A 21,593-nucleotide genomic window follows, 5' to 3' on the forward strand; every position below is an offset into this window, starting at 1 on the left:
ACACACACACACACACACACACACACACACACACACTTCAAATGATATTATTAATCATGTCAACCTTAAACATAACCATTACTTTCTCAGATCTAACCCAATCTTATAACTACCTCGTCGGGTCACGAGTTACAGTCTCCATAATATGACTGTATAAACAAATTTAAGTCCCCATGATATGAGTAACATCCGCCCCCACAAACGCACACGTACAGACATGCACACACACTAAGATGCCAAGCAGGATTACTGTTTTTTCTTGTTTCGTGGAAAGATATTTCCCTGGGTTGTATGCTGGCTCCGTGTAAACAATAGAAGTTCACACACCTATTGTTTCGTCCTTGCCCTCTCTTTCTCCCCTGCCACTCTCAGAGCAAATTCTCCCAAATCCACTGACACAGATATTTTCTTACGGCCCTAAGCGTCTTTCCTGTTTATGAAAACAACCACACCTTTGTACTGTAGGCATTCTGTAGGCATTATTAAACAACTCAGTCTAATGGGATCTTTGTCTCCTTCCTCTCCAAATGTTGATATCAGAAGACAATAGTCTCCTGACCTCTGACTCTAAAAATGGAGAAACAGGAGCTGAAAAAAATATTCAGTTTACAGTATTATAGTCATTATTAACAAGCATGTTACAGGTCAGCTACCCATTTTCACACACTTAACCTGTCATAACTACATGAATATCGTAAATAATACCTTGTAATTAAACCTTGCTGGACAATTTTCTGCAAAGTTTTTTTAAGTGGTTTAACTAATATACCGACTTCACAACAGTATTTCCAGTCAAAGTATGAGAAAAATGACTTACTACACAGGATTGGAGATGAGGGAGTCTGTAGTGTAAGCACTGAACCATCTGGACGGGGGATGTTGACCCGAAACACGAGCCGAGCACGTGTGCTCTTCTTCTTTGATCCGGCCACCCCAATGCGAGCCTCTACATCAGCGTTGCGGAGCTTCAGGATCCCAACACAGTCCACCCTGCAGTGAGGGGCAGTGTTAACTTGGGTTTACTTGCTCTCAAGAGGATTTTGGCAATTATAAGGAAATGTTCTTAGTAGGACTAACAACTATTAAATGACACAATTTCAAGTTTTAAGAAAAGCACGTACGCTAGGGTCATGTTGGAGCTTGGATCCAGGGACACTTCGATAACAGTTGTGCCTTCAATATCAACCTCCTTGCAGGCTGTGGTGTTGCGACCAGTAACCCTGCAGGCTTGGTAAAACCCATGAGGCTTCACGCGGCCGGCATCGGTGCCAACGAACACCTGCAAAACCACTGGCTCGCTCACTCCCTCCAACTGTGCAAGGCAAAAACAGATGAGCAATCAAACGGAGCTCATTGTAGATCTGCTGTGTCATAACATTTTCATACAAAACTATGGAGTGTAAGTATGAACTGCTTATTTCTGAAACTTCTGTGCTAATAATGAGCTCCCAGTTTACACTATTCCATCATATAATGCCCAATCAGTTCTGTGCATTCAGCTGAACTTGTGCATCTTCACCTACCTGCCCTGACATTGATGGTGTCCATGTCTTGCTCAAGGACATTGTTGGCTTAATTTATTATTGGATTCTGCTTTCAGATGCAAATCGGTCAGCTTTAGTTCTTTATGGCTTTGGTGATTGTTTTATCAGTTTGGATCACCTGTCATTTCTGGGCTCTGGCTGCCTTGTGACCATCTGCAGAACCTGGGCAAATGAATGATCAAACACAAGAAAATCTGCCTGTTCTGACTAACGTCTGGTTTTTGTCTGCTTTTGAAGTCGGTTAACTACAGCTCAGCTTTAGTCTGAGCGAGTACATAAAATTTAATTCCTTTTTCATCAAGCTACAGCTCCTTAAAGCTTAGGTCCCTGTTTTCACACATGAACTCAAGTGAAAGTTGGATTCCTGATAAGTGACTGACAGTCTGAAGGAGCTGATTTCCTCATCCAACGTCCTCATTTGTGAACAGCAGTGAGAACTAACAGTCTCATGAAATATTACAGACTCTGACACTTCGTTTCATCCTCCCAAGGACGTGGATATCCACTTGAACACAAGTGGAACACTTCACAAAATCATTGCCAGTGAACACAGTCCAGACCCATCACTTGGAGAAAACATTTCATATACGTAAAACACAAGAGGCCTATCTGTTAGGAGGCTCAAATGAAAATTGAGGGACCATTTTGCTTTCAAAATGACAGCAACTTATCTTCTCAGTTCAATACAGTATTGTTTAAAAAAATAAATAAATTTGTAGGGAAGCCCAGGAGTGCCCCAACTTCTTTGGAAAATGTTGCAAGTAATAAATTCAATATCAGCAATTACTTTCACCTTATGCTAACGTTAAACACAGGGATGCTAAAGCAGTAGAATTTCAACATTAACTACAGAGGGGTTTTACAATTACCTTTACAGTAGGGAAGCCCTGCTGAGTGCGGTCCTTCACGGATCCTCTGCTGCCTTCAGTCAGATAGCGGGCTCTGTGTTGGGTCTCAGGCTGGACGAGGATCTTCAACTCTTTCCCCTCACTCTTTTGTGGGAACTGCATCGAGAGAGTTCCTCCTTTCTGAATAGTAGTCTGAGGTTCATCAGAACTGCAGCAAAGACCAATTTGACAGAGACACGAGCAGATGATCTCTAATTCTAACGTTTTCATGTAGCCTGTGATGGATTAAAAACTCTTCAACTTAATCCATGCAAGTGTTTGCAGCAATGTTAGGTTCAGAACCCCAGTTTAAATAAAAAGAACCCTAACAGTATTATATATCTGTATGCAATTGGCTGGGGTTTGCTGCAGTACATAGCTCTCAGTCACAACAGTGAAACTGCTCTGAAGTTGCCATGGCGCTCTAAGCAATGCAGAGTTCAGAGGGTGTCCATCAGCCAAACATTTTCTATCCCCAGCTCCTAAAACGTTCAGCCTTATCTGTTTATTTAATCTGCTCTGCTTATCCTAGGTCTTTGAGAAGGGCTCTGTGATTCACTGTGGCTGACCATTGTTTGTACTTCAGTATCCTGCCCCTCCCTCCCCTCTGATCTAACCGCTCTCCTTCAGTCAAAGTGTGGTGGGAAATTTAGAGCCAGATCAGTTTGGTAAAGATTTCCATCTGTCGGTGTGTGCCAACGTATCATTTCGTGATACTACCTCCTTCTACATTAACGATGAGGGCTGAGCAAAATTATTAAAACGGGTCTTTAAAGTTATAGTCAGAGAAAGGCTGAGTACCCAAGTAACTACTAAAGGGCTGGTGCAACTATCAAAGGAAACTATTAAATGAACAAAAAGTTAGCTAACAAGTGAGTCAACAATGTCCTAAATCAATGTGTTTTCTTTACTTACTGATAATGTAACATAATTTATTTCAAAATCAATTCTATTTTTATAGTGCCAAATCACAATAACAGTTGCCTCAAGGTGCTACAATAGTACAGAAAAAACAGAAAACCCCAACAATGATATGACCCCCATGAGCAATTGCTTTGGCAACAGTGGGAAGGAAAAACTCCCTTTAATCAGGGAGAAACCACTGGAAATATTTTTGACAACTCCATGAAATGTCGAGAGGCATGTGACAAATTTCTGGTGATCATAATACGAAAAGTACAAACCTTCCTTTATGTCCTCCCTTGCTGTCAGGGCCTAGCTGCGACAGGACAAAGTGCGGGCCTTTGGCACTGTCTGCATCAAACACATCCATGCTGCCCTCCCCTGGTGGCGCCGTCTTAGGGCCAGGCCTTTGACGGGGGGTACGTTTGCGGGACTTCCGTGGCACCTCTGTGTTGTCATTGTAAGACAACGTGCTCGTCACACTGAAGTTGGACAGAGATTCATCCATCCAGATGCTGTTACTTTGCTCTGTATCCTGGGTCCCATCATCTTGGCAGGACATTTGGCTGTCATCAAACAAATCTTCTGGAGGTGGCGAGATGTTCAGTACGGTGCGACGCTTTGATGGAGTCAGTGGGTGATGCAGTGGGCCTTCCTGGGTTGTTACACCTTTTCCTCCTGTTAGCTCGCCGCTGCCCCTGCCGTTACCATTTCCACGTTCTGCTCCAGCAGCCTCTGGTACCACTTTGGTACTCCTGGTGTCGTCTGGATCAACATTACTGGCTTTAACTGGTTTCTGGTCATTGGTTAGATTACTGGAATGCATGGTGGAGCTGGAAGAGGTGGAAAAAGCACTGCGAGGGCCTTCCATGGTCAGAGAAGAGGCATCTACAGTGCAAATAATTAGATAGTTAATACAGGCATCTCAACTAATGTTGGCTAGTAGTCCCAATTTTACAGCAAAATAGTTTTTTTCTCTGTTTCAATTTTTTTGTTGCTGATTTTATTACGTTTTTTTTATATGTTGTCATCCAAAAAAGAAACTCTGTGTTGTTACTAGATCTTACATATAAATGTGCATCTGATTCTGATGAAGTTATAAATGTGGAGTATTTGTAGCACAGTGGAGGTGTTATGTCAAGAAGACTAAAAACGAAGACAAAGGTTGAGCAGGCCACTATATTTTATTTCAATGTACTGTAATCAACTTCAAAAACAACAGAAATTCATTATTGCTAGCATTTTGTGCATGCTCAAATAAAAATCTCAACAATGATAATATTGTACAATATGAGGCATGCCAATTATGGGAACTTTTCGTTTATTTATATCTTGCTTTCTATCAGTGTTCATTTTGGGGACTGAGCGTAGCCGCTGAGACAAAATAAACAAGCTTCTGACCTAGGAAGCAGAGAACTGCAGACCATTTTCTGCATATAAAATGCAGACACTCCCTGCTTCATAGGGAACTTCCTGGAATATAAAAATGAGACAGCGAATAAGCAATAAAAGCTGAACAGTAAAAAAACGTATTCAGATTTTATTAAAAAGAAGAGAAAAAAAGAAATCAATAGAACAGGGAAATTTGTTTGGCAAAAATCATGTTGCTTCAACATGCTTATATACACTGATCAGCCATAACATTGAAACCACCAACATAACAAGGAATACAGTGGTAAATGTGAGGGGAGTGGGACACGTTAGGCAGAAAGTTCTTGGAGCAGACGTGTTAGAAGTGAAGGAAATGGGCAAGCACAAGGAACTGAGTGATTTAATGCAGTGGCCATCCTGTCCCATGTCTCTGGTACAATGTGCACATAAGCACATAAGCAGGATCGTGAGTCCTGTTGACGGTTGGGTGCGTGCACCTCTTTCACCTGGTAGCAGCAGGACGCACTATGGAAAAACGGCAAGCCACCAGAGGCAGTGTGACACTCCAGAGAATACTAGCTCCTAACAATCTTGTGTATTGTTACGTTGATGCATGTCACCTTTCTAGACACTCCAGCAGACCATGCAAACGCATTCACTGTATTTCAGCTTCCACCAGGAGAATTGACACTGCAAATGTGCTCTGGAATGGTTTGAGAAGCATAAACAGATCAAGGTGTGGCCTGAAAATTTCCCACATCGCAATCTCAGTGACGAAGGATATGAAAGAAAGAAAAAAATAGCGTGATCTACAGATCACGACAACGAAGGCTCTGCTGCTGACATCTTGGTGCCTGGAGGACACCTTTAGAGGTTTTGCAGAGCTATCGTATTTGGCAAGCGGTTTTAATGTTGTGGCTGGTTGGTGCACACTGTTATTTCAAAAGGATTCAAAAGAGTTTAAAATGAACTATATAAAGAGTGTGGGAAAAGGATGGTTAAATGGTATGGCGTTATTTTTGTGCCACTATTCTGAGCGCACGTAACAAAAAAAATTGAGCACGCGTAAAAAATTTTTTGCAGGTGCAAGTGTTGTATTTTGAGGAGAAATTTATTTTGAGCGAAGAAAAGCTGAATTTGAGTGAACAAAATTCATTCCTGCGTGCAAAAAATGTATTTCAGTGTTTGCTATTATCCATACACACACACACACAAAAGCAGCCCCTCAGTTTTTGCATTTGCTCGCGCTCGCAACGTGTTGCGAATCCATTTCGTCCAAAACTCAAACGAGGCAGCGGCGGAGGAACACAGAGTGGCGGAGTTTGAAATATTACTCTTTCTGGGTCACAAAATAAACTTTTAAGATATTTTCATGCGAGAATGGTGCTGTGTAAACTTCAAATACCTGCTCGATTCATCAAGACATCACATATTTGCATAAGTGCTCTAACGTTTTCGGAGATGCCTGTTACCCACCAGCTGACCGCATAGCTGGACTGGCCATTGGGCATACCGGACATTTGCCCAGTGGGCCGATGATGATTTTTCATTTTTATGTTTGTTTGTTTTTGTAATGGTATAAACAATGAAAGGTGGTGGATTAGCCAATTGGTCATGATCAACTCTGGGCTGGACCAATTACAATACATCCGTATTGAGAGGAAAAGGAACGCGATTCGTTCTGGACTTCAGCGAGAATGAAAAAAAAAGACACAAAGCTGGAGTTATTCTGTCTTTACGTTGCACAGCTGCCTTGTCCCCTCATTCTCTCTTCCTCCCTCCCCTGTTGCTACGTCAATCATGAAACTGATCAATGATCAGCTGATCGTCTCTCTTGTTTGTTTCTCTCTTTGCGCCAGAAACAGGAAACCAGCGGATGTTGCGCTAAACAACAACAGCAGCACGTTCAAGCTTGATCAGCTGTTGTTAGAATTTATTTAAAACTAATTTCTAGTATCAGCTGATGTTTGCTGGAGCCACAGCTGGAAAAGCTGCTCGGTTTGGAAACATGAAGGTGATACAAATCATACATATATACCAACAAGACAGTGTACATCACTGTCACAACAGCGTTTGTTTTAGTTCAAAGGCTTTATGGTTTTTCCTATAATACCTGGTGGTGTAGTCGGTGATTTTTTTTGTCACTTCAGCTTTATATATTACGTTTAACCCGAGTGACCACTCGGTCAGCTGGTGGGTAACAGGCATCTCCGAAAACGTTAGAGCACTTATGCAAATATGTGATGTCTTGATGAATCGAGCAGGTATTTGAAGTTTACACAGCACCATTCTCGCATGAAAATATCTTAAAAGTTTATTTTGTGACCCAGAAAGAGTAATATTTCAAACTCCGCCACTCTGTGTTCCTCTGCCACTGCCTCGTTTGAGTTTTAGACGAAATGGATTCTGGGATATTGCATTTCGTCATTTTGAGCTGATTGGAGACCAGACCAGCCAATCAGATTTTTTTGCATCCAAGTCTGTGATTGGCTGGTTTTGTGGCACAAATATAACGGTGTAGAGAAAGAGTTGAGCGCGCACGGGCAGAAATGTTGAGAGCGCGAGCAACACGTTGCGCGCGAGCAACACGTTGCGCGCGAGCAACACGTTGCGCGCGAGCGCAAATGCAAAAACCGAGCGAGGGGGGCTGCTATTGTGTGTGTGTGTGGATAATAGCAAACACTGAAATACATTTTTTGCACGCAGCAATGAATTTTGTTCACTCAAATTCAGCTTTTCTTCGCGCAAAATTAATTTTTCCTCAAAATACAACACTTGCACCTGCAAACTTTTTTTACATGCGCTCATTTTTTTTTTTACTTGCGCTCAGAATAGTGGCACAAAAATAACGCCATAAAATGGCAGATTATAAACAAACAGTTACACTGGTCTTGACATTGTTGACGTTTGGATGAATCATTGGTTTACAAGGAAAAAAAACGGTTGGAAGAAAAAAAGAGCGCATAAGACGCATGAAGATAGTGTCATTTTGAGCAAGTATCATGAGACAAAAACACATATGATCAGAAACCACAATACAGAATTGCCAAAAAACAAATGAGAGCAAATGATTAATACTTCAAACAACAATTTTTTTCTCCAAACAACCAGGAAAACATCAAAACTATGGCTGTTTCTCGCAGGACATCATGCACAAATTGCTTGATAGTAGTCCCCCATATTGGACGTGAGACAACTACATGTCGCGCTGGGGGTCGGGTTGTATTCTTTGACTGGCTGGTGAGGTGAAATCAGTCAGAAAGAGGCTGCTTCACCAAAAACCTCTTTGTGATTGCATTGTTCACTATCAGATAGCAGTGGCTGCCTGTAGCTTGCATGGACAATGCCGACTTGTCTTCAGATGCTTGCTAACTACTCAAGTGAAATTTATTTGCATAGCCCTGTTCAGACACCAGAATGCTTTACAGAGGGACATTTAAAACTTTTAAACATATCACCTTATGACACGTGTACAGTTGATCCTAGGAATGTAAAGGCAATAATCAGAAGTTAAAAAACAAACAAACTTCACAGATGTCTTCCTACTTTTATCTGGCACAATAAAGTCTACTACAGATGTAACAGGCAGGCATTTGCAGTGACAAACTGTAGGAAAACTTGAAAAGGTGTAACGACAATGGAAAACGTTCTTTCTAAGCAAAAAGCTTTACCCTGGCACTGGAGCCAAAACATTTCAAAAGGTACAAGTTTTACTTTGAATGCAAAAGGTCTCCATGTCTGGTTGGTTTTGCACTTTTCAGAGTTTCACTACCGCTTGTAGAACAGCCAGTGAGTGCCTGTGAAAAAATTTTAGTCTGTTCCATGCAAACTTTAGGCGACCATGGCAATCTGTCACCAACCAAAGCAATTGCAAGGTGGTTTATGCCAATTAGTCAAGGAACCCCAAGATTTCACAAGTGATGGGAAAAGACCACGGGATGTTTAGCTGGTCTCTAGGCCTGTGTGACTGGGATCTTATTCACTTGACCTAATATTGTCACATGTCCAAAATGGTAAACAATTTAATGTCAAATGGTTAGCAGTCATGTGACTGCAAAACATCAATAGGTGCGAATCTATCAATGAATTATTTGGTCTACATCAGTGGTGGGGAACTCCAGACCTCAAGGGCCGGTGTCATGCAGGTTTTAGATGTGTCCCTGATCCGACACAGCTGAGTTAAATGGCTTGAAGTTCTCCAGAGCTCTGGTACTGAACCAATCATTTGATTCAGGATGATATCTAAATGGGATGATATCTAAATATCTACCAGGAGTGGGGAACTCCAGGCCTTGAGGCCCAGAGTTGCCCACCCCTGCTCTACATGAATTGCTTGTGGAAGCAGTGACCTGTGACTGGTATTAAAAAAAAAAAAAATCAAAAGTAGGCAGGACAGGAAAATATTTATAAAAACCAAAAAAGGGGGTAAAAAGCCTGGGTCAGGAAATGAATAGAACCTACCATAAAGTTTGTATCATAGCAGTCTGTACTGTCAAAGTCCCATGCATGCAAAAGTGGCTGACTTGATTTTGGAGTCTGGAGCTCCTGGACTGAGCCCACCTTGCTTGCATTATTACCCCTAAGTGTTCATCTCTCCTCGAATAACTACTGGAACAGTCACTTAAAAGTCTCAGGTCAGCTGAAACATTTGAATAACTTCAAATATCAAGTGAACATAGAACACCAAGTTAAAACATCAAAAGATAAATTAGAAAAAATAAAATAAAATCAGTGACACAGCACTTTTTGCTGTTTCTTTGTTTTTAGAAGCACATGCTGAGATTTTTAATTAATCTCTAGAATCTTTGCAAAACTCTCATGTGTTAATTTCCACCATGAAACCATAAACCCAACTGCAACAATGGCGGGTAAAAGATATGCTTATCTTCACACATTCAACAATCTGTGGCTCACCCTCCGATCCGGATCTAAATCTGGAGTTCTCAACAAGCTAACAGTCCTCAAAAAAATGGGCAACTTTTACTTGTGTAGGAAATAGTCATTAGCTGTTCATTTATACTGGACTTCCGTGTTGGTCTATTAAGAAGATTTTCTTCTGTAAATAATAGCTCCACCTTGGAACTGCAGAATGGTCAACAAGGTGATTACAGCCATTCAAAGCTTCTTAACTCATTCACTGCCAGCCATTGGCAGTGAATGAGTTAAACCCATTTACTCATTCACTGCAATTGACGGCTATAGACGTCAATGGCAGTGAATGAGTTAATTCTCTGGAAAAAAGGCTAAGAAAAAAAAATGGGTAAGTAGATTTAGTCTGTGGGGTAATGAATAACAGGCCTTTGCCGGGGCCTCATATTCTTATGGTCTACAATCGTTCTACTTTGCAGTTTAATTACCATTATGCACTAATATCATTGTCTTAAAACATGTGCATAAACCATATTTCTAAACTGTTGCTACAAGAGACCACAACATATAGTACATAGCAACGTGAGTACAGGCAGCTAGCTATGTTCAGCTGCCATTAACTTCCCTCACCAGCCTTTTATTACTGTTTGTTTTGTTTTTTTTCCTTCACGTGAGAATCACAGAGGAGCACGATGGTTGCCTGACTGGCTTTCTTGCCACATGCAGGTGTTTGTTTGCCTGAAGGTACAGACTGTAACATGAGTTGTACTTTTTTCAGGGTGGGGCATGATCAGTCCTGCTTGCAGAGGAGAAATAAGGGTAAGAGAAGCAGGATCCTACCTGATGCTAGAGAAGCTGAAGGGAGAGGCCCTGCCTCTCCGCCGCTCTTTTGACTCATGACTTTTGGGCTTTGCTGAGTGGATGAAGGCAACTGCAGCTCTCTGGGAAGAAGGTCATACACTGACTCTGTTGTGAAAGGAGGGGGGAACCAATAAAAGCGACAGTAAGGTGACAGATTTACAGGATCTCAACAGCTTTTGTTGAGCACCATCAAATGTGTCAGCTCCATGACCGAGTTGTAAACGGGAAACCTGAAAGTGATTAAACCTTTTTGGTTTTGGCTCATACGTTCTTCTGAAATTATATAATTACACAGCAATGTCATATCACCACTCTTACACAGTTATAAGAACCACCATGACCTTGTTGGCAATGACTCCAACACAATGACACACAAATACCTATGATACAAAGCTAGGGCTATTGGAACAATGCACTGGAACATATTTCACCATCAGTTCTGATGCCAAACGCGTCTTCACCTTTTCACTAAAGCCAAAGCCTGTCGCAGGCTGCAAGTATGAATAGTCATGCCACACCTTTCACCCAATTTGCTGACAGACTAAAAATTCAAGGGGAATTCAAAGCTATATAATGTGACTGACATTAGATGGAAATGTATGTAAAGAATCTTTGCATATCAGAAAAGCAGCATCATGGTTTTTAAAAGATTTACAAATTTATCTCGTATCTTCTGTAAAACTACTGATGTCACAACAGACAGATAAAAATAGCATAGCTGCAGCCAATGCAAAGATATTATCTAATTTACCACATTCTTCTTGCTTGTTAAAGCCTGGCGGCTGCATTAGCTATAATGCAACATGCTACTAACAGTCCAGCCAGAGATTCAGGTGTGTTCTGTTATACTACAGAAGGCACTAATGTTGCCTCGGGCTAATGGCTGTAAACAGAGATGATAGGTCGCCACAGGGGTCATGGAAGTTCACTCTCTTTTAACACCTCTCCCTTTTTCAACAAGCAACTTGAAGTGTTTAAATGACCTCATTTGAGGTAATTTAGCACATTTCTTACTGACACAGGAGCCTTTATCCACCATGTTTTCACATATAAGCAACAGCACTCCAACACTGTATTATAACATGAAAAAAATGATGCCATCGTTGAAGTTCATCATTAAAGTTGCTGCAAAATATGAATAATAATAAAAATCAATACAGGCAAGAAAATAAAAAAGAAATTGGAAAGACATCTAACGTGTCAACTAAAGATGAAAAGAAAAAAAAAAAACCAAGTGAAAAAATACCAAGAAATTAGTTTGTGATGATGACATCCATCGAGGATGAAATGATGCCCATTTTCACTCAAGACTATGTGTGAAATATCTGGAACTTTTAAAAATTTCTCTAAAAGTATGTTTCATAAAGGTGGGAGGTAAATTAAGCCATCATTACTTTCAATATAAATTTGTTTACATTTCCGAGACAGCAGGACTTTGATTATTTGTGCTCACAGTCTGAGGCAGTTCATTTGTTTGCAGCACACAAACAAATTCAGGTCAGAAAATTTGTGAGTGAAACTTTTGTACGCACAGTTTAAGCACAGATTTGTTTGTATGCACTTTATGCATACACCCATTGCCCCCTACTATACAGCATCCAAAACTGAAAGCTGCATATTTTTTCTCAGAGGACGGTCGGTAGAATCATATATCTGAACTAGTTAGTCAAGACTCGGAGTACACTTTTGGGAAAAGCCAGCAACTTAAGACATATCAAATGCTGTAGCATGCAAAATAAATAGCAGATCTCATTACAGACCAAAAACAGGGTCATACAAAGCCTTTTCTCTCCTCTCTGTGCCCCCTTCTGGGGCAACAGGACATGGAGAAGGGAGAAAGCCTTGGGTCAACAGCATGACAACACTTTTACTAGCAGCCTGATTCATCATCCAAATATTATGGTATGAACTTAGAGCGGCCATTACAGTCGCCTGACTCTCTTCTCTGCCAACTGCCAGCTTTAATTACTTGCAGCTGAGTCCCAGGGTTTGGTGTGTATATCAGATACGTAACCCTCCCATTGTTACCACTCGCTGTGTACAAAAGACAAACCTGGGACATACTGAAACCAGCCCATGCCTCTTCATTCCCAAAGCCCTCCAGCCTCTTACAGCTCGGTTTAGAAGAGCAGGGAATGCTGGTTCCCAGAAAGAGGCTTAAAAGTGGAGCCAACAAACTCCTAACTCCCAGTGAACCACACATACACAGAGGATTCTAGTGTGGTTTTCCTGGGGTTAAAAAAAAATTATTATTTTTTTTGGCTCCGTTCTCCAAACAAAATCAGAGACACACATGCATGCACACAAACATATCCCACCGCTGCCACAAAAACACTTTCCCTGCCCGTGCATTTACACTTTTAACTTCTTGGGCCTCACTGACTGCACATGCAGCAACATGTGCTCTCAGTGAGCAGCCCTTCCAGTAAACAGATTGCCAACCACACAGACAGAAAATATGTACTCTTCTCTCACAGCAGTAGTGTCGAATCACTGGCTGCCCTGTTCAAAGTGTTTCCACAGTCCCTTGGACTTTTTTAGAGGGCTGAATGAAAATTCTTATTTTGCTGCATGTTTGTTTCCTGACGCACATACAGAGTGCAGTTCTTTATTTACACGTGACAAAACACTGTCCCTTTCACTCTGAAGATTTAAAAAAAATAATAAAGCCTTGCTAACTGGGCAATAAACTGTACGGACTCACACGCACCACGTGATGTTTTGATTTCACCTTAAGACTACAGCGATGTTGTGCAGTCCGCTGACCACAGAGCAAAACCTCTCATTTTCTGTGATAATCATAACAACCAGAATAATTCACACTGACACATGTGGTTAGTTTTGATCAGTAGCACTCATGCTAACAATGCACTGAAATATGTGTGTATAAAAACTGAACTGACTCACAGCTAAACTAACAAACCACACACACACTCACAATCTGAGTTTCACATCAGGAATTCTGCACAGATCATACTCATCATGTCTTGTGATATGTTTATGTGGCAAGTAGTGCAGACTTAAGATGGAAAAAAAGAAGAAGAAATAACTCACCATGTGAATGGTAGGACTTACAATCCCATTCATTTCCCTCACATTCCTCCTGCTTGCTCTTACTAGCCCTGGCACCTTGGGCGTGGCACTGGTTTTTTAGCCGAGTGACTGATTTAACTCACTTCTGTCCCCCTCCTCCACTCCACCTACACTCTCCCCGTCTTGTTTACTGTGCTCCAGACCCTTTGCTGCAGTGCATCCTGCTCAACAGGTTAGTGGTATTGTCATGTGGAATCCTGTCATGCAGAAACCGAGCAGTGGTGCAACCTACTTGCTGAAAAATTTCAGGCTGCAAAGACTTTGTGGGATTTCACAAAATGCAATGAGGAGCACAAGCTTAATCGACGGGCAACTGCAGCAAACCATCTACAGCAACCCTGAAATGTTTACAACCGACCTACATGTAGGCTACCAGGGACTCCATAGCAACAGAGACCGAGAGACAACTCTTTTGAGTGTTTGTCTCGCTTCTGAGCCAACATGGAGAAATTAGAAAATAAGCAGTATTATTAAGGCATAAATGAATACAGGTTTATACCTGAGCAATGAAGTTCGAACATATATAAATAAAAATCAGTATGTGGCTTCAGTTTATAACATTGTACTAAAATCTCACTCCATGTTATTTTTACCACCCCCTACTAACAATGACCTAGTTTTATACTTACACTGGACATTTTAAAGAAGCTAAAATAGGCAACATGGTTAACGCTAAAGCTACCCAGAGATTAGAGCCAGTCAAAGTCAGCAGTCTCGGTATGAACAGTGAAAGAATCAAAGCAGTTACACAGAACAGACTATATGCAAGTTAGTAGTAACTTGCATATTTTGTGATCTGCTGCATTTGTTTTTATTTGAAAAAAATATGTCAGGCAAACCTTGGTGTACCACAAATCCTTTACAAAAGGTAATTATTTGTACCTCGTGGTGACTTTTTCTTCAAAGCAGCACTAGTATTCTTCAACATGTTATCACACATTGGCTCATATTTCAAAACTGAGAATTATGTTTTTATATTTATGTTTATCATTGAAGGCTAAGATTTGGGGGGGGGGGGGAGCACAGGATCAAAAGGAAAATACCAAAGACTTGACCCCAAAAGCCTCTTGGCAAGTTGAACAAAACTTGTCACAAACCTGTGCACAATATGAATGTAGCATGTCGGCATATGTATGCAGGAATGATGCATGAGTAGACAAGTGCATGCGCATAAGTGAAATGATTTTGCAAGGTTTCCTTCTGCAGTAATTACATGGGAAAAGTCACATGAGCCCAAAATACCACCACCAACAAGATACAGCACATACGTATGAGCCAGATGCACTACGTATACATGACCATATACGTAGTGCATCTGTCACACTGCATACAGGTGACTGGTATTACATAACCCAAAAATCAAAGTTGTAATTTAAACAAATTCTGCTGCACCTAGCTACATTTACATTGGCATAACAAATTAAGTCGTTAAATAATTTTTTTTGCCTTTTTTTATTTTAATGGTTGTGGCCCATAGAAAGGAATGTTGTGTTACAATCGCTTCTGCCCTGTTTTCATTAACCTCTCTGACAAGCCCACCATTTTTCTCCTGTCATGATCCTGATGCTGTGAAGGCATGTCCGGACAATGCATTTTGACAGGCTGCCACCACCACTTACTTGTGTAGAGCATAAGCCAATGTGTTCATACTCTTCAATGCTACAATGTATTTGTCCATAAACTTCTCAGAACTCTTGGTTACTGCCACGTATTTAAAAAAAATTAAAAAAATTAAAAAAAAATACAGTGAAGGTAGTACTTGGCTAATTGAGTAATCCCGAATATGACAACCACCCACCCAGTATTAAACCACTTTCCCACGAATAGTAGGACATACTGTTTTATTAATTACATCACTAGTGGAAAAAAAATGCATATTTTCTAATTTATTTAATTTTTGCCAGAATATGAAATCAAATATCCTACTAATAAAGAGTAATGATACATATTTAAAACACATAATCTGGAGGGAACAAAGATGTGGATAACAAGTTCAGATGGGGAAAAAAAGTCTAAATTTAAGTAGTAAAAACAGAGTCTTCTATAACATTATTAAGTTATTATCAAACAAAATAACTTTCATCCTGACAACACACTGTCACTTATTTCTTAAATAATTGCATCACACATGATGACTACAAAACTGTTGAAACAAAGCTTACTGTGATTGATTTTCAACCTACTGCACAATAGCAGCCAGTGTTGGTATTGTGTTGGTATTATGGTGGTTAACCACATATTGCATTTGGGAAAAGAAAAAAAAAAACACAACACCATCATCATTGTGTTTGGCAGTTTACCTGATGAAGAAACTCAGAAGACTTACCAAAGCACAAGAAGAAACTATTTGTGAAACCACAGTTGTTGCATGTGTGTTTTATGGAGTAATACTAAGCTACAGTCCTGTGAAAAACCAAATACACCCTCACTGCTTCCATAGGAATTTAGATGCTAAGTAGTAGCCAGGTGCTGACAATCAAATGCACTTGGTTAACTGATCATCAGAAACTGTGAGCGCCTTTTTAAAGCACAAGTTGTAGCAGGTTTTAGGTCTGGAGCATTCAGATGTGTGTTAACGAAATTTGGGGGGGGGGGACAAGAAAGGATGTTAGCAATGATCTTAGAGAAGCAATTGTTACTGCCGTTAAATCTGGGAGGGGAAGTTTCCAAATAATTTAGGCCATTTTTCTCCAAGTTGACCACAAGTGGAAAACATTCTTTGAACACATGAAACTGAAGAGGAGCTTTTTGGCCATAATGCACAGCTCTATGTTTGGTGAAAAACAAACAATATATCAGAACAAACACCTCATACCAACTGTCAAGCACGGTGGTGGAGGCTGATGATTTGGGCTTGGCAGAACTTGCAGTCAACCACAAACTCTTCTGTATACTAAAGTATTCTAGAGTTAAATGTGAGGCAGAAAAGTGGTTATGCAACAGGACAATGATCCCATGCACAGCAGCAAATCTGCAACAGAATGACGAAAAATGGAAATAATCAATGTGGTCCATCCAAAGTCCAGACCTGAACCACAACAAAATACTGTGCCAGGACCTGACAAGGACCGGGGAAAACTAAAGTAAACAAACCTCAATGAATTTAAGTTGCAAAAATAAGTGCGCCAAAATTCCGACATAGTGACATGAAAGACTGGCAATCTTCCAGAAAATGATTGCTTTATGTTATTGTTGCTAAAGGTGGATCTTAAAGCTACTGAATCACAAGGTGCACTAAGTTTTTCACAAAGCTGCATAATACGTGTAAAGTGCGAAGTGTACAGTGACATATGTAAAAACGCTTTCACACTTACCTGAGTTTGCATGAGAATACATGGAACATAAACCAACTTTTCTCACTTTAACGGTAACTATTTTGTGCCCATCTAACTCTTAAAAAACACTGTTTTTACCCAAATACTTAAAAAGACAAAGTTTCATCTTTCCTCTCAATAGAAATGTAAATTCCCCAACTTTTGTTTCAGGGTATATTGGAAAGGTTGGCCTAAAAAGGAAAAACAATCCGAGTACAAATTTAGAAAGTGTGTTTTTAATTAGATGCATCTGAAATAAACAATGTATTCACTTGAGTTATGTCAACATTTTCTATTTTGACCATCACCTCGTCCTTGTCACGTTTTTGAAAAGAAAAAGAAAAATCTTACAGACTGTTCTTTCCACACAGCGATCTAACAACGTAAAAGTCAGTGAAGCCTTGGAGCGGGTCAAGTTATTTGTGTCACACCAGGTTCAGCATTTGTGGCATGTAGCCCTTTTATCCCAGCTAATCCTGAAGCAACCAGGAACAACTTCCATGCGTCATCAAAAAGAAAAAAGGCCACTGAGACTCTATGAGGGCCAAACCACACATCCACAAGTCATCTTTGAAAGCAAGGTAGGTCAATTATCATATTTATTATCTAAACAGTACCACAATGGAGTCTGTTTTACTGTCAGCAGATACTACTGGAAAAGAAAATAGTGACAATCTGACTGAATTTAATGCTCTTAAACCCATCTACCTTTAGCTCTGTGCTTACCAGTGGACCCAAAAGACAAAATGGTCATTCAACTTAACCTGAAAGCTTGACTTCAAAAAGCAGTGGAATTCAAACTATTTGAAGGCTGGCAAATACAGCATGGTCAGCTTTGAAAGCAAGGCTGTCACAATATAAGATTCTTACCATTTTGTTTGCCACATTTAACCTAAACCTCGTCACACCTTGTTTTTAAACAAGTCAATTATAGAATGTGAGATTAGGGATTCTGATAACCTTGCAACCTTGGTTGCAGTAATGTCATATGAATCTATAAATATTTACATGATCAGGGACAACCGACACAACATATCTATGTCTGTGTAGATGCCTCACAGTTGGGACAGTGTGGGTGAATTTCAATTCTAACCAAATGTGCAAATATTAACCATTACTTTGTGCAGTGTCACTGAGACCAGCCTGCACAGCCTGTGATTGGTCGGCAGACTCAAAGACACCATGACTTTGCTGAAAGGCCTGTTACACTGGCCTAGAGACCGGTCAACAACCTCATGGCAACGCACAATCCTTGCGACCTCCAGCAACCACTAAATGAGTGAAATTCACATTTTACTCACGTATGTGGTGGTCATCGAGGATGTTTTAATTTTCTGAAAAACTTGGAGCGTTATCTATTGTTTTCAACTGACAAAGCAGTCCAGAATCTTTTCTTACTGACGGCATGTAGAATTTACATTATATGGACAAAATCAGGGTACCACATGCAGATTACATCAACAGAATACCTTTACGTTTGTGTTAATGTCAGAAGAGGTTTGGAGCTCTGCAGTTATTACAGTAAGTGAGCAGAACGCTGGTGGTTTTTATGCACCATGGGCCTTACGACCAGGAGACCTCACTCTTAACTTTAGTGGTTTACCACTTGGTGGCTGAGTTGCCATGGTTTGCAATCACTTACATTGCGGTTCATCGTGGACTACCTACGAGGGAATAGATTTCACAAACTGACTTGTTTCAATGGTGGCATCCTATTTCAGTACCATGCTCAAATTCAGTGTGCTCTTTAGAACAGCCCATTCGCTCATAAAAGTTTACAAAGGCAGATTACATAGCTGAGTACTCGATTTTACATATCACATATGCACCCCTTTGCAACCTAAGTGTGTGGCCCATGTTCCATCACCAGAATTAAAATACTAAAAGTGCAAACACTAGCCGAGAGAATGCTGGAAATGAAATTTAATTCATATTCTTTATGAGCCGGCTGTAACATACGAAGTAAACTTATCAGAGAGTGATGGTATATACTCCTGTAGAAACTGCATGTCTGTATATCAACCTCTTTTTTTTCACCCTTCAAAAAGAAAAAAGAAAAAAAAGAAAAACGTGTTTTATCTGCAATGTTGCAGAAAATAATTACTTAAAAAAAAAAAAAAAAAAAAAAGATCAAACCATAAAATTTCCAGCGAATTCATGTCTAACTGCTGATGAGAAGTTTTCCAAGTCTCCATTTCCAGTGAATCAGAACACACACACACACACACACACACACACACACACACGCGCGCGCGATGTGGTAAAACAGGGATTTCTGACGATGTATGAAACTATACATTTTTAGACATAAGTTGTAAGGGCCGCCGTTTTCTTTGTGAGTATTTATTACACGGCGTGCTGCGGGGAAAAGCCTGTTCTAACGCTTTAGTCTAAGGTTTATTTTTTAGCACCTGACGGCTCTTTTTTGCTTCTCATCCGTAAATAATCCGCTCTTTCACGCGATTCAGTTTATTTTGAAAAGTCTCAACAGGATCTTGAGCTTTGTTGTGAAAGGTTTATTTGGAAAATAAACAAGCAGACACGCGATGGTTTTACCGTCGTTGTTGCTAACGACAACGCATAAAAACAGGAACTTGTCCATCTGTAGTGTGGTTATATTAAATGTAAGAGAAAGGGAGAACTTTAAGAAATTAACATAGCCACTACAGTGACCATCAAAACGATGAAAAAATATTACCGTAAACAGTTTATTTTGCGACACCACGAAACAAACGTTAGTGTAAAATGAAACGATAGATGTTTTTATATCGTCATCCGATATAAATCGTTATATCGAACAGCCCTTCAAAGGTGTTTTAAATTTAAAAAAAAAGGGGGGGGGGGGGACAGCACCCTAGCTTCTTAGACTGGAACAGTCACTATCAGCAAGACCTTCCGAGTCTTTTTAATATAATACTATCCTGGACTACCCTGAGACTTTTTAATGCAACAACTCATTTCATAATTAATATAATGTATGTATGCACATCATAAAATCAGCATCTGTGAGCAAATGATGGAGATAATGATTCAAAGATGCGAATAAATCTCCATTAGCACAGAGCCACTGCACGTCAGTATATAACATTACGCAAAAATAGCTTGTAGTATCACAAAAGTCTAGTTTTGGAAACTCTGTGGGCTGATTTCTGATGAAAGCTGTTGACTCTAATGATAAGAAGGTGGAAATAAACATTTTTTTAAAAAAACAATCTGGCACTGAGACAACATTTAAAGTTCACTGAGAAGGTCTTGAGGTGCACTAAATCTACACTGAAAAAGTCCAGAATGTAGGACTAGCTCTTAATACCAATGTTTTTCAGAACAATAACTGCTTTGAATTCTTATCCTTGCGTTGTAGATTTTACTTCTTTGTAATATTTTCAAGATTTCTATTGACAAACTGTTATGAGACAGCCTGTAGACTAAGCCTATAACTTTACCACTTATATAGGAAGATTTACTTCCGAATAAGGATTGAGAATGAGTTGTCAGGCAAAAGTCACAACAGAATGGCAAAGACTAATCAAACTACTCTATCGCAAAATGCAGTTTGCTCTGGGAGGGTTTAGGCCACTAACTGAAAAACAAAAACAAGGGGTGATATTGGAATATTGGAACTTGTGTTGAAATTTGAAGTCTGCATGTTAGTCTAGTTGCCTGGACATGCAAAGATTGGCACCCAACAACAGCTTTTGATCTAGAAGCCCTCTTTATGTAATTTCTGTTGACACCTAAGGCAAAAATTCCTCCCAAATAGCATGCTTACTACTCTGCCCCACGTGCTCAAACAGGTTTACGTCAGACTGCACACTTAAGTCTGCACCTTCACTCACTGAAGAGGAGAAAAAAAGATGCAGACTCATATTTCTGTTGCTCATTTTTCAAGCAAGCTGTGGCTTGTTGATATGGTGAGAAATGAACAGTTTTTTTTCTTCTAATGAACTGGTATTTGACTCATCAAAAAACAAAGAAACAAAACAAAACAAAAAAACTGTGCCAAACTAATAAATGAACCTGACCTTTGATTTAACAAGAAACTATGGCAGGGCACCTCAAGGTTAAAAAGACCATAATGCAATCAAGCAGATAAGCAGTGACTTAAATAGCTACCGAATGTTTTGAAAAAAAAATGCAGTTAGCAGCCTTGTGACCAGATGTCACGCTCTAGATATTTAAGATTTGATTTTATCATAAAAAACTGACACGATTAATGATTATCCAACCTAAGTACAGGTTTATTTTGCATCAGGCAATGTCTATACAATACCATCATTATACTTTTATAATCAGATTTAGTTTAAAAAAACTCAATAAAAGGTAAAGCACATCTTTAACTCTTTGAATTTTGTGGAACAATGTGGGGTTTAAAGCTGAGGGCAAAATTGCTGCGGTAAACCAGACAAAATAAAAATAATGCCAAAGTTTAAAAAATGTTTTCAATGTCAGAGTACAAAAGGAAAAACTGTTTGGTAAGGTCACACAGGTCTGGAGACCCATCAGTGTCTAGGGAAAAATGTGTATGCCCCAACCAGTAAGCAAGGGTTTCCTGAAGACTGATAACAGTTTCACCTAGCAACAAACGACAAAGAGGTTGCTACATCAAAAACCTCCTGATTGCTTTGATTGACAGCACATTGCAGACAAAGTCAATGCACTATAGCAAACACTTGCTAACTAACCACTAAGTGGTAGTGAAACTTGAAAAAGTGTGACCAAACCAAAGACAGATTTTTCCCTTGTGGTCTTTA

General features: G+C 39.9%; 1 protein-coding gene across 9 annotated transcripts in view; it reads right to left on the bottom strand.

The window, feature by feature from the left end:
- Nucleotides 1-21,593, bottom strand: part of nfat5b (nuclear factor of activated T cells 5b) — a 37,177-nt gene that overhangs the window by 7,357 nt on the left and 8,227 nt on the right. For 2 of the 9 annotated variants that reach the window (XM_005929541.3, XM_005929540.3), the window contains exons 2-6: nucleotides 10,415-10,540; nucleotides 3,616-4,222; nucleotides 2,414-2,600; nucleotides 1,122-1,312; nucleotides 818-990 (exon numbers count right to left, since the gene is read on the bottom strand). In XM_005929541.3, the coding sequence (XP_005929603.1) occupies nucleotides 818-990; nucleotides 1,122-1,312; nucleotides 2,414-2,600; nucleotides 3,616-4,222; nucleotides 10,415-10,540 (1,284 nt within the window). The other 7 variants (XM_042220545.1, XM_014335906.2, XM_042220546.1 and 4 more) reach the window with 6 other exon arrangements.

Source organism: Haplochromis burtoni, unplaced genomic scaffold, assembly GCF_018398535.1.
Source record: "Haplochromis burtoni strain Fernald_Lab_line unplaced genomic scaffold, NCSU_Asbu1 Contig_50, whole genome shotgun sequence".
NCBI lineage: Eukaryota > Metazoa > Chordata > Actinopteri > Cichliformes > Cichlidae > Haplochromis > Haplochromis burtoni.